This window comes from Papaver somniferum, chromosome 7, assembly GCF_003573695.1.
Source record: "Papaver somniferum cultivar HN1 chromosome 7, ASM357369v1, whole genome shotgun sequence".
NCBI classification, from domain to species: Eukaryota; Viridiplantae; Streptophyta; class Magnoliopsida; order Ranunculales; family Papaveraceae; genus Papaver; species Papaver somniferum.
The window spans coordinates 137,532,328-137,545,419 of NC_039364.1; the positions used below are offsets into that span (position 1 = coordinate 137,532,328).

Here is a 13,092-nt window from a genome sequence, read left to right on the forward strand (position 1 = left end):
TAGAGAAATATAAAACTACTATAGACTCAGATATAAAACAATGGCATCAGCCTTACAAACTGGGAAAACTGTTATAAGTCTGAAACCGTATTAAATATACTCGTACACGTAGCGGAGTAGCTAAAATGTCCACAAACAGATTTTTGGTACGTATATCCTTATGCACATCCTATAAAAATCTGTTAACTCGTAAACCGAATCGGTGCGCATGCCCGTATGCAAACTGAAAGGAATTATGATCACGGAACCGGTTGAGTAACCATACCGGTAAACGTACCAAAAAAGTTTTATATTCCGTAACTCGGTTTGTGTATCCATACCGGTACGCATACCAAAATAGTTCTGTGGACTCTGGAACCGGTTATAGTCTTAAGGTACACATACCAGTACGCATACCTAAATAGTTCTGTGAACTCTGGAACTTGGTTGTGCTAATAGTATACAAACCAGTACACGTGCTGTGACTGGCCTGACTCACGAACGACTATGGTAATTGTACTTTGTACATCTACTAACCATGCCGATTAAATTCTTATGCACTTAAATTATTTCTCCAAGATAATTTGTATTTGAATAATCTCTAAAATACCATAGAAATTTTTGATCACTTAATTGTGTTTCGAGTTAAGTTAAGTCTTAAGTGTTTATGAAAATGCTCGAGCTTATAGTTCAGTTGGCTAGATTTGACCAACCATTCATGAGCGTGATCTTATACACGGTTCGGTTAAGTTTCATCCTAACCAGTTGAGTGTATATCTTGTTATGTAAATCAGATTCAAAGATTCATCTAACGATGGTTATTGTTGCTTGGTTCCAAAGATATCTTAGCTTAAACCTAAGGCAACCTATGTTTTAAATGTCTATAAAATGGGAACTTTAAGCAACTGGATCTTTGAATCCCGACACTATTTTCCTTGGTGTGTCCTAGTTGTAACCAGAGTCGTCTTATTCTTAAAACCCTTTTAGGGTTTAGCGACTACAAAGATTTCATTGAAATTCATGAATCCAGGTCCATCTATTATTTATCTTGATATATAGAGTATCCTGATCTTGTTCCATGTTGAGCTTTTCACTTGAACAAGATATATAGAAATCATCAAAGTTCTCTTCGTCTCAAACTTTGTTGATTCCAAAAGTTATATACTTGTGAGGTGAATAATAATCTAGGCTGCACTTCAGCTTGCATAATACCTAGCTATACTTTGTATATTTTTATAGATTTCCATCACCTTGATCAAAACTTTTGATCGTATAGGAAATCATATATAAGATTATCTGTGGGAGGCAGATTGGTTTAAAGTCTTCAATTGAGTTGAATAAACTCTTAGTTGGTGTGACGTCAGCTAAGGGAATCAATTGTGCAGAGCCCTGATGGGATTCAAGAGGCGTAAGGAATGCGGCTGTAACTGAATTGCTGGAAGGGTTTAATTCGGTCTCAACTACATTCCTGTCCGAAGTTAATTGGTAGTAGGCTAGTGTCTGTAGCGACTTCATAAATTGTGGTGTTCAATCTGGACTAGGTCCCGGAGTTTTTCTGCATTTGCAGTTTCCTCGTTAACAAAACTTATTGTGTCTGTGTTATTTCTTTTTACGCATTTTATTGTTTATCTTTATAATTCAAATATCATAGGTTGTACATTAATCAATCATATTAGATATAACCGACCTTGTTTGTTGGATACGACTTGATTGATACTTGGAAATTGATCTTTGGAATCACCAAGTACTCTCACCCGAAAATCAGGTTCATGAGCTTGTGTCTGTAAACGTTCTGATTTGAGATACAACTCTAAATGTTTTTTCCTGATTAAGATTCATTATGTTGAACTCTCAGAATTATATTTGAGTTTGTCCATAACGATTGCCTAAGAAAGAGTTGGTGTTGTATTTTGGTACTCCTGCATTTTCAATTTGCATCAGAGAATGCAAACACGTTAAGACCTAATAAGTCTGTGTTTGATACGTTTGAAGTAACATGTATCTTAGCACAAAGACTATGTCCATTAAAGATTTTGATTATGCCAATTGTTTGGGACTTACCTCAAAGGATAACTCCTTAGTTGATTCTTCTGAATCCAAAGGAAAAGAACTCATGTTGTCAATTTCTGATTATATGCTTCCCATAATTACTAATTGTTCAATATCAGAATCTAAGCTGGAACTTATCAGAAGTTTAAAAAAAATCCGCTGAGATCATTGATTTTCAAGCCTCTAAAATTAGAGATCTTGAGAAAATGTGTGATCGGTATTTTGATGAGCTTGATAAATCCCTTGATAGGGAACTGAACTCTCTGATTATATTAAAAAAAATTCTAACGATATTCAAAAAATTATTCAAGAAACTATTATTCAGCATGAAAAGATTAGTTTGCTTGAAGATATTGTTAGAGAATGAACAATAAGAGAAGAACGCTTACTCAAGAGTCACTCATCAGAATTGGACTGCCTTCGTGTTGAAAAGGAGAAATTGGCTACAGATTTCCTTATAGCTCAGGAACAGTGTATCTCTTTGAAAGAAGAAAACTTCGTGTTAAAAATTAAAATTACCTCATTGCATGATGTTATTGCTCCTGTGGCATTTCCTAGAACTGAGAAAATTACTTCCAAAAAATATTTCCGGTAAGAAATGTTTACGTAAACTGTCAGCATCCAAAGAAGCTATTAGTAGAGACAACGTACCAACAAAGGTTTCTAGTCCATGAATCTGTTCACACTGCGAAAAAAGGAATCACATTGCTCTAAATTTTTATTCTAGAAAGAAACAAATTTCTGATCTTCAAAAATTGCTTAACTTTGCAATTAAAGAAGTAAAAAATCTGACTCCAACGGTTTTCAATTCTGCAAAAAGCAAGAAAACTTATGGAAGAAATAATTTGGGTGATTCCTCACGAAAATTCCATAAGAACAATAACTTTCATCTTGTAGTGTCTAAAAACACCACGAACATCATTTGAAGACGAAGAACTACTAAGGAGAGCTTGTGGAACTTCATCAACAAAAGGTATGTGGAAAGTCTATTTCTACTCTATCTCCTATATTGAGACATAATTCGTGTTACGATATAGTTTTCTACTATAGACATATGAGATTTCGAGCTGAGTTTAACTCGCTTACATATTTCTCGGAATATATGTTGGCAAGCTTTCGCTTCGACCAAGTTCATCTTATATTCTTGACGCAAGTCAAAAAATGATCATGTGAAATTGTCGAGTAACATTTTACATGGTTTGTCTGATACCATCATTTGGTGTAGACTTGGAATGTTTCGTTATGATTATTTCAATAACTTGAAAATTAATTTGATGCTAATAGTGTGTGAAAACGGCTATTGTCATCCTCTAAGAAAGTTTCAATGATTGAAATAAGAGTTCAGAACACTTGACCATTATTGGATATGACATGTTCGGTACTCTTGCACATATGTAATCAGTGCCCGGGAACCATAGTATGTGTACCCGTACGCGTACCTATTGGCTTGAGAAATACGGGAACCTAAATATGCGTACCCGATTGCGTACTGGCGTGAGGTTCATGTCCGAATATTTCTGCTAAGATTGGAAGTATGCGTACACGTTTGCGTACTGGCGAAACCCAATCTTGGTCCGAGTATTTCAAGTATGCGTACCGTTTGCATACTTGAAGGTTAAAGTTCTAAAATCGGTTATGTACATGAAATTAAACATTTATATAATAAGGAATGCAATCTTTGCAAACCGTGGCTATAATGTTCATGAATTGATTCAAGTGAATCAAACCGATTTTGCTTCAATTGTGTTCTTGTACACTTCTATGATAATATATCAATTGAACAACTCTTTAACTAGTTTCATTTGAGTCATTTGAACTACTTATGGTTAAGATGAATAAGGTTGATATAAGAGTGATCATATGGCTAACCTCGGTTAACTATTGTTGAGCCAACATGGTGTACACGTTTAGGTACGGTTACATAAACCTAAATGAGGGTACATTTCATTTGTGTGTAACAAGCTAAGTTCGATCTAATGGTTGAAAGATATTAGCTTGGTTGAATCAGGTTTTTCATCTAAAGGTGAATATTGAATGCTTTGTTACCAAGGTAACTTAGATTGCAAACCCTGATTTGAAAACTATATAAAAGAGAACTCTAGCAACTGGGAAACCTAATCCCCATATTTTTGTATGCTACTAGTTGCATAGCTAGAGTCGATTCTCCTTTAACCTTAGGTTTCTCACAAGACCCTGTAGGTTAACGACTTAAAGACTTCATTGAGATTGTGAAGCCAGACCTAACTATTTTCTCTGTAATTGTGTGATCTGATCTTGCTGTTTCTATCATAATTGAGTGCAATTGTAAGATTGGATTGAGATTTATATCTCCGATAGGCAAGATAGAAAAGTAATCACAAACACCTTCGTCTCATCGTTTGTGATTCCACAATATCTTGTTTCTTTAATCGATTAAGATTATTGTGAGGTGATTGATAATACTAGGCTATTCTTCGGGAATATAAAACCGGTTTATCAATTGGTTCATGTTCACCTTGATTTATCAAAAGACCGAACAAAACTCATAGGTATTTCTGTGGGAGACAGATTTATCTATTCCAATAGACTTTTCTGTGTGAGACAAATTTGTTTATCAAGTCTTCGTCTTTGGGTCGTAGAAAACTCTTGGTTGTGGGTGAGATCAGCTAAGGAAATCAAGTGCATAGTATCCTGCTGGGATCAGAGACGTAAGGAACGCAACTGTACCTTGAATCAGTGTGAGGTTGATTAGGGTTCAACTATAGTCCAGTCCGAAGTTTATTGGTAGTAGGCTAGTGTCTGTAGCGGCTTAATACAATGTGGTGTTCAAAGCTGGACTAAGTCCCGGGGTTTTTCTGCATTTGCGGTTTTCCTCGTTAACAAAATTCTGGTGTCTGTGTTATTTCTTTTTTGCATTATATTTTGTTATATAATTGAAATATCACTGGTTGTGCGTTGTATCGATCAATTAGGAAATCCAACCTTTGGTTGTTGATTGAAATTGATTGATCCTTGAACATTGATCTTTGGTACCGTTCAAGTTACTTCTCTTATATTCAATCGGGCTCGCAAATTTCTATTTGCTGATTGCATATTGAATTTAGAGATAGAGATATAAACTCTTTTATATACTTTTCTATAGATTGAGTCTGACTATCTAGTTGATTCTCTAGAAAGTATATTGGAGTAAGTCCTCTCAGATTTCCAAATGAATTGTTGGGTGTGGTTGTTGTACCCCCGCATTTTCAAGTTCTATTTTTCATCTCTGCAAAAGAATTAAAATCTCAAAAAAACCTCATGAAACCATCGTTCTCGATGAAGATTATTCAAAGGAAGGAAACTATTTCTATGAAACAACGTTGAAAAGGAATTCTTTAAGAAAAGAACATAATTCCTGGATTGTTGGTTCCTTTAAGGATCTGACTCTCGCTCAGAATGACTCTAAGGTTAAAATTGCTAACCTTCAGTTGCAATTAAATCAACTCGTCGATAGCCAGTTCAAAATTATCGAAAAGCAAAAGGTCATGATTAAAAACCAGAAAAAGCTAATCTTAGAATATACAAAACTCAGACAGCATATTCGTATTGTAAATCGGAAGCTTGGTGTGCTAAGTCAGGAACACAACATATCAACAATTCCAACGGGTTAAAGATGTTGGTGACTCGTTCTTCAATGGAGTTGCAGAAAGGTATGAAGAAATAGATGAAGTCTAAGATTATGAAGTTCATGTTATTTTCTTCTTATTTTGTTTTCTTATTTTCTAGGAAACTTCTTGTGAGAATTTATTCTTACTATTGAGAAGGATAACTAGGGTTTGTTATAGCAAAAATTGTGATTACATAAGCTATTTCCAACGTTTTTCATCTTGCATATTTTTAGATTTGTTTATTTAAATTCTAGAGTTGTTGGAAGATGAACTTGAAGTATGAAATCATTATTGGTTTAATTATTTCAAAATTCTTACGAAATATATGTGCCTTTATGTATTTTGTGAATCGAGCTGATATTTCATATATGCTCAGAAGATAAATCTATTATGTTTTTATAAATTGAAAATAGAACAAACTCTTTGAGAATTTTATCGCAGTATCGATCTACTCGTGATCACACTATTGTGTCATTACTGCAACATACACTCCATAAGATTTTCTTATGTTGAGTCACACCGATTAAAATTATCTCTTTGTTTGTAACTGGCGTTGAGATTAATTTAAGTCGATATTAAGGATACAAATCCATGTGATTTGTCAATGTCCGACAAAATCCTTCTTTTTCATTAAAGTAAGGTCACTCATGTTGTTCATTCGGGAATGACATCAAATGGGGGAGAGTTCTTAAATGAACTTGTGCTTAAGTGTTATATCTTTGTGGGGTGTGTGGCTGTGGAATTTGAAGGGGATGCTTGTATCTAAGATCTCCTAGATGAGCGCTAAGTATTATCTTACTATGTGAAAATACTATGTGAAATCATCTAAATAAAGTTGATATGTAACCACCTTGGAATCCTGAAATGGTTGTATTCATTATGATCCCATGATATTCGTACCTTTGCCAATTTTACTGAAAAAACGGGGGATAATTATTTATTAGTTTCGCACTATATACATATGGTTTACAGATCATTATGTAAGGGGGAGTGAATCAATAATCTATAGGTTTCACCTATCATGCAAAAGATGTAAGTATTGATTAAGGGGGAGAAACATAACATATCACCATAGTATTACTTCAGAGTTGGCATACAATTGAACTTTGGAGAAGATAATAATACTATGTTTCTGCATAATCGATTGAGAATATTTGTTTTCATAGTTGTTGTCGCCACGGATCTTCAACAACAACGATGCTGAGTGGAACACGTTCAGAATCATTGCAACTTGAAGTAACGAAGAATTCAAGGAGTTGAAGAAACCAAAGAAATCAAGTATGATAGATTCTAGGAGGTTTAAAGCTTAATTTTTTTATGCATATGTATTGATAGTTTTATTATTAAAATTGACAAAGCAGGATATTGTTAGAGCATTGCTCGGTCGAACTCACAAGTGTTGCTATCTCAAGCTTGTTGTCAAAACTATATCTTGATTTCTAGTCTACAATTAGGATAGAAATGTAATTGAGAAATGGACATCGCGACGGTCATCATTGCATTCACCATTTGAAGACGAATATCACATATTATGCTTGCTAATTTATCTTACTAGAACACTAATTGCTTTTCTCCACATTTTAGGGATAAAGCTACAATGTGGTCACCGTACAATTGCTTGCTCAATACATCAAGAACAGGGTTCGGCTCAACCTAATTCTTTAGGCAGGCAGGCCTACTTCATTACTTTAGTGAGTCTGGAAAGTTACTGACTTGTCCAGTGGCAAAAGATAAGCAGGAAAAAGTGTGCATAATCTTAGCGGAAAAATAGAAGAGAAACGACAATGCTGACACAAGTTACCTATCTGACCAGAATTATTTCTTGGATATCTTGAGTCGCCAAAAGTGTGATTCGTGTTAATTAAACAGCCTAGGGAAACCAGAGTACCAGACAAACTGAGCTCTCAAACAGCACCAGTCTCTGGATCCCATTACCCATTAGTGGACCAGGAAAAAATCCTACTATACTGGCTGATTACAAAGTTGTGGTGTAGTCGGTACTCATGTATACCATTTGTTCAAGGTAGGTTACTTAATGGTTGATGACCAACAGGGTTCTTCAAATATCCTTGCTCAGATTTTACAAGAACAACAAAACACTGCAGTTACCGTTACTTAATCCATACAATCAATAAAGTTTTGGAACAACTCATACTGTCTAGTTGTCGTCCTTCCTATATAAGTTTTACAAGGATAAAACAGCGAAACTAGAAACTTCATACCAAGACTAAGTACCACACTTATCCACGCCGCTGCTGATGATACTGGTTCTGCTGCTGCGGGTTATTCTGCCTGTTCGGTCCCCGCTGGTTATGCATGAGGTTCCTTTCATTCCATATTGGGCATGTACACGTCGCTTTTTTATTCTTCCAAGCTGCTCCACAGGTATAGCAAAATTCATGACCGCACCTGCAAATAAGAGAGAATCCCATGAAGTAAAAAGAAGGAAAATCACATGAATAACTTAATGGTGTTTGTTGTCCTAAGTCGGTAGCATACTCAGAACAAAATCCATATGGTCGAAGTCAGTGCCTTGTAAGCGATGTCCGCCTCAACCCGAAACTTATTGGTGAATGCTTTCAAACTCGGTAGATAAATGGTTATCAACTGAAAAGACTAAGCACGTGATGGAGTTTGTTGTTATGTCTCCATACATTAAATGTGCCTGTGAAGGTGCAGACAACATTTAAACCTAACTAGTTGATCTTGGTCACTCAACATTGTAAATAAGGCAACTTAAAGTCCTTTCAGATGAAATATGAAACTCAGTGGACAGTTGCAGACTCCACACATACAGCTCCCTAACTCAACTCTAGGAATTGATCAGCACTCAACCAACTAAAATCGAGTTTAACATACTTCAGACAAAACACATGACATCATATGTCTCAATTATTTAGAAGGTATTAAACAGAACAACCACTTACCTATAATATATGATATATTACTCGACTAGAATAAGTAAAATCAGTTGGTAATATCTAAATCACCACCAGCCTATATAAAACGATTCCAAAAAAATTCAGGAAGTACGGGAGAAGCAGGAACCAAGAACATAACGGTACTGCCTAATATGACATGGCATACAAATGAAGTCACACCATAAATGTTTCGTGTTTTTTTGAGCGAATATGAAAAGAATAAGAAAAAACATCCAGAACATGGCAGTATTGAATAAAATCAACCATGATACCACAAAAGATAAACCTCTACAGGTTATGATAAGCTTGCCTATATATACAAAGTACCTGCAAGTGATGTGGTAGCAACCTGCAACCAGTTCAATCATGTGGTTGCACTTCTTGCATTGGCGCCAAAGTTTCATATTTGCAAGATTCTTCAGCTTTGCGTCGTCCTCGGAACTTTTCTGATAAGCTCGGCAGTTCATGTTATAATGCCATGGAGCCTTGCACTTGAAACAGAAATATTCATTGCATTTCATACACTGTCCACTTAAATATTCCTTGGTGGATGGATCATAAGCAAATTTTGGAATATTGATCTTTGGCATCAGCGCAGAGCACATCGGGTTTGGGCAGTAAACTTTCTCGGTTACAGGTATAGAATCCTCCTGAATGCGTTTGCTCATCATATCAATCAACTTAGTGGTCAAAAAATTTCGACAGTTATCAAGATTTAGCGTGGTTTTACAGCCATCATGAGGACATTGGGGTACCATTCCGTTAAGTAGCTTGACTTCCACATGCTGCTTCATACAAGAACAACAATAGCGATGTAAGCACCTATTGATGGCAAACATTTGGCCCACAGAAATATCTTCTAAGCAGATGTTGCACGTCTCCTTCTTACTCCTAGAAGTGTTACATCCAGCTGACCTGTTAATCTGTGAATCTATGGCATTCCTTGCCAGCTTAAATGCAAATTTAACATCCTTTCGAGCCACAAGGAATGGGCGACAACTGATGAAGTTTCTTTGAAGCAGAGACACCTGATCAACTACTGTGGCAATGTTCTGCTGATTCACTAGATGTCTCATTGTGATCTGTTTGGAAAAAGTAATGTAAAAAGAAGTAAAGAATACATGATATATTTGAAGCTGACAACATTTATCTTATTGTAACATGATCAACGAATGTAGACAGAGTATATCACTTTTGCCAATTCATCCAATTATAGCCGTTTATATTGGACCACGGGTTTCCTCCCTAAGATCAAAAGCTATTTTTAGGGTTAGTCTGCATTTTAAGGGTTTCACATTTTTAGGGTAAAGAACAGCCGAAGTTAAAAGCATTAACAGTGAAGACATGTAAACTAAATCAAAAATGAACTACTCACATATTGGTAAAGCGGGTAGTAATCACAAAAGAAATCGATCCTCTTAACATCCAATGAAAGAGCAGCAGTTAAACCTTGAATCAAAGCCTTAGCCTCCACTTTCAATTCCAACTCTTCAGGAGCAAAATCAGACTTCCAATCACCAATCAATGGTTTCACTCCATTCAAAATAGAATTGCCAAGAGGATCACAGACAGCAAAACCTATCCCAGCTATATCAACAATTGAATCCCCAATTCTTTCAGTACTAAACAGACCCTTGAAATACAGCTTAAACGGTGCACTATTATCATGGACATCCCTAGAAGAAGAAGACGCTTCACCAAAAGGTTTCTCAAAATAATCTCCAGTTTCCTCCCATTGATCATTAGGAATACGACTAATTTCTTGTGCAACTTTTTGATCATGAACTAAACGTTTAAGATCGTTTTTCATTTTGTTGATCTCTGTTTCCCATTGTAATCTATCTTTCTCTTCTTGTTCCAATTGTTTCAGTAATTCTAGGGTTTGAAAATCACTTGCGTTTTGAGCAATCTCTTGTTCATCGCCGATAAGGGAAGCCGTTAATGCTTCTTCTACTTGTAGTTCAAACGCAAAGTCAAGGTCCGCTTTCATAGCTCTACCCGCCATTGAGTTTCAGTCTAAGCCCTCTCTCTCTATGGTTTTAGGTTTTTAATTCGAGTATCACCTTCTCTTTTTCTCTCTATATATCTTTCTGTTACTGTTCGTGGCGCGCTTTTTGTGTATAGATTAGACAGCGTACTGGAGAAGGTGCCAATGGAATGGGGTCGTTGGTTGGGGCGTCACACTCTAATAGAGGGGCTTCACTTGGATTCTCACTGTCCAAAAAAGTGGTTATGAGATATCCTAACACAAAAACAAAATGCCTAGATTATCCTTAAACTAAAAACTTAAAAACCTAATTTTTCTCTCCTCAATAAACCACCGGACGATCAAATTCATCACCAACAACCGAATCAAAAATTTGAAGAATCACGATTTCAAACTCCTCAACAAGAACCCATGGTTTATATTAGGTATTAATCGATAACCCATCTTGTTTTTACTTTTTTTGTGCTAAAAATAGGTTAGATTGAATGAAATCGAAGTCAAATTAGGGTTTTAGTTGCATTTCTGAAGGTGTTACGGTTGGCTTCGCTAACCGTAATTATAGTTTCTGAAGATATTACGATTAGGTTTGGATGATTCCAAACCGTAAATCTAATTTGCATGTGGTATTTCCAGCCGTAAAATTTATATTTCCAACCGTAGGAACAAAATCTAATTAAATCACAGGAAAGTTTACGGTTGGTAATGCAAAATTCGAACCTAGCCGTAAATTGAGTTACGGTTCGGAATTGTGTAAAACCCAACCGTAAACTGGATTACGTCTGCGTTCGTAATGCCATTTTCCCAACCGTAATGGTTCTACGACTGGGTTTTGTCTCATTGATTACCAGTTACGGTTTGGAGTTCATCCAAACCTAACTGTAAATAGAGGTTACGGTTGGTAACGAAGCTCAAACCCAACCGTAATCGGGCATGTAAGTCGAAATATCTGAAATTGTTTTACATACTTAAGTTAATTTTGAGCGAAATTGAACTCATGGGAGATAGTTTAGAGGCATACAAATTCTTTTTTTCTTCTCTCTAGTTTTTTTTCCCACAAAAACTTTGTCCCAAAATTCACCAAGTATATAACAAATTCATTAGTTTAATTATTATCTAATTAAATAAAATTAACATTAGCTAAATAAGGGTTGTTTAGTCATTACAAAATTATTTGAGATAAGGGGTTTTTGATATTACTTATGAATGACCCGTTTTTGTCCTATTAGGTGACGTCCCTCTAATGGAATGTGACGCCCCAATAATAGCCTTTTTTTGTAAAACTCAACTCCTGCGTTGGTTAACTACGAAGTGGTGGAGTATTGAAAGAGTGAAAAATGTGGAATAGTATGAGGCAGTTGGTTGCTTCAAAAAAGGGTTATTTGGTTTTTGGTACTTACATTTTGACCAATATTAGTGTTTGGTCTAACTTTTGTCCAAGTTAGTGCTTGGTATTTGGAATACACGTTGACCCGCATTGACCTGGTTAAGTAACGTTGCGTCAAAAAATTTGGTGAATTAATTTGCAATTACCATAACGTATCCATCTTTTGTAACAATGACTAACTGTATCCTTAACTTATCACATACGTGGACGGTTTACATTAAATCTTAACCCATCTAAGTGATCAACGGTTAAGATCTTAATGTTCTTAATATTAACCCATCTAAGTCGCTCGAACAGAGCTTTATGTTCTTCTTCTTCGTAGAAAACTATCTGCATATCCTTCTTCATCTTGATATCCTTTACACAGAGAAACCTTAAATCTAAAATCATCATCGTCACCTTTTTCTTGTTTAAATCACAATATTGACACCACCATGACAAAATTTCTCCTATTTTTTTTTCTCTAATATGACTGAAGAACTTTAAATTTCAATCTGAAATTTGATTTGTTTTTCCAAACTCTAAACCATAACCCTTTTTGATTCGATAAAATCCCATTAATCGTATGCCCTATTTTTTTGATATTATTCTTGATTTTGAGCTCTGATTTTTGGTATTTTGATTCGATGAAGTGACCTAATTTGGGTTGTTTTTTTTCATATTTGATTCGTGGGTTTGCAGGAATTTTAAGGTTTTAGTGTGTCCAATCTTGGTTTGGGAGGCGTAAATTTTGAGGTTGGGGATGAAATTAGGCTGTCTGATTGAAGTTTTAGAATTCCCTAATATGGAAATATTTTGGTGGTGGCGAATCATGGAAGTAGTGAAATTTTGGTTATACATGTGTTGTTGTTGTTGCAGGGTTTCAAGTTGAAATGGGTTACGATTGATGTAAATTCAATCTCTACTGAGTTTATCTTGTTTATATGATTTCAGTGTACGACTATTTGATCCAAATGTAGTTAATTTCCTTCATGGTTTTGGCAGAAGAAGATTTATGTTGACTGAACTTGTGGATTCACGATTACTATTAATTGTCTTTTTTTTCCTGATTGAATTTGTGGATGACAATGAGGTCGAAGGAAAAAATTGAAATGAAAACGAAAAAAAAGAAGAGAGTGATTTTCAATTTGGGGAAGAAAAGTAAAT

General features: G+C 35.4%; 1 protein-coding gene across 1 annotated transcript; it reads right to left on the reverse strand.

Moving 5' to 3' along the window:
• Positions 1-7,637: 7,637 nt before the first annotated feature.
• Positions 7,638-10,661, reverse strand: LOC113298550. Its single transcript, XM_026547318.1, has 3 exons — positions 9,951-10,661; positions 8,903-9,657; positions 7,638-8,063 (listed from the first exon to the last, which is right to left on the reverse strand). The coding sequence occupies exons 1-3, from the start codon at positions 10,578-10,580 to the stop codon at positions 7,895-7,897; spliced, it is 1,554 nt and encodes a 517-aa protein (XP_026403103.1). The 5' UTR covers positions 10,581-10,661; the 3' UTR covers positions 7,638-7,894.
• Positions 10,662-13,092: the final 2,431 nt, after the last annotated feature.

What these genes read in the sequence shown, in the direction of transcription:
- LOC113298550 (XM_026547318.1), bottom strand. Translation starts at nt 10,580, where the DNA reads ATGGCGGGTAGAGCTATGAAAGCGGACCTTGACTTTGCGTTTGAACTA. An exon ending in ACTACCCGCTTTACCAATAT is followed by an intron (nt 9,658 to 9,950) that starts GTGAGTAGTTCA and finishes TTTTCCAAACAG; the next exon opens with ATCACAATGAGACATCTAGT. An exon ending in TGCTACCACATCACTTGCAG is followed by an intron (nt 8,064 to 8,902) that starts GTACTTTGTATA and finishes TCTTATTTGCAG; the next exon opens with GTGCGGTCATGAATTTTGCT.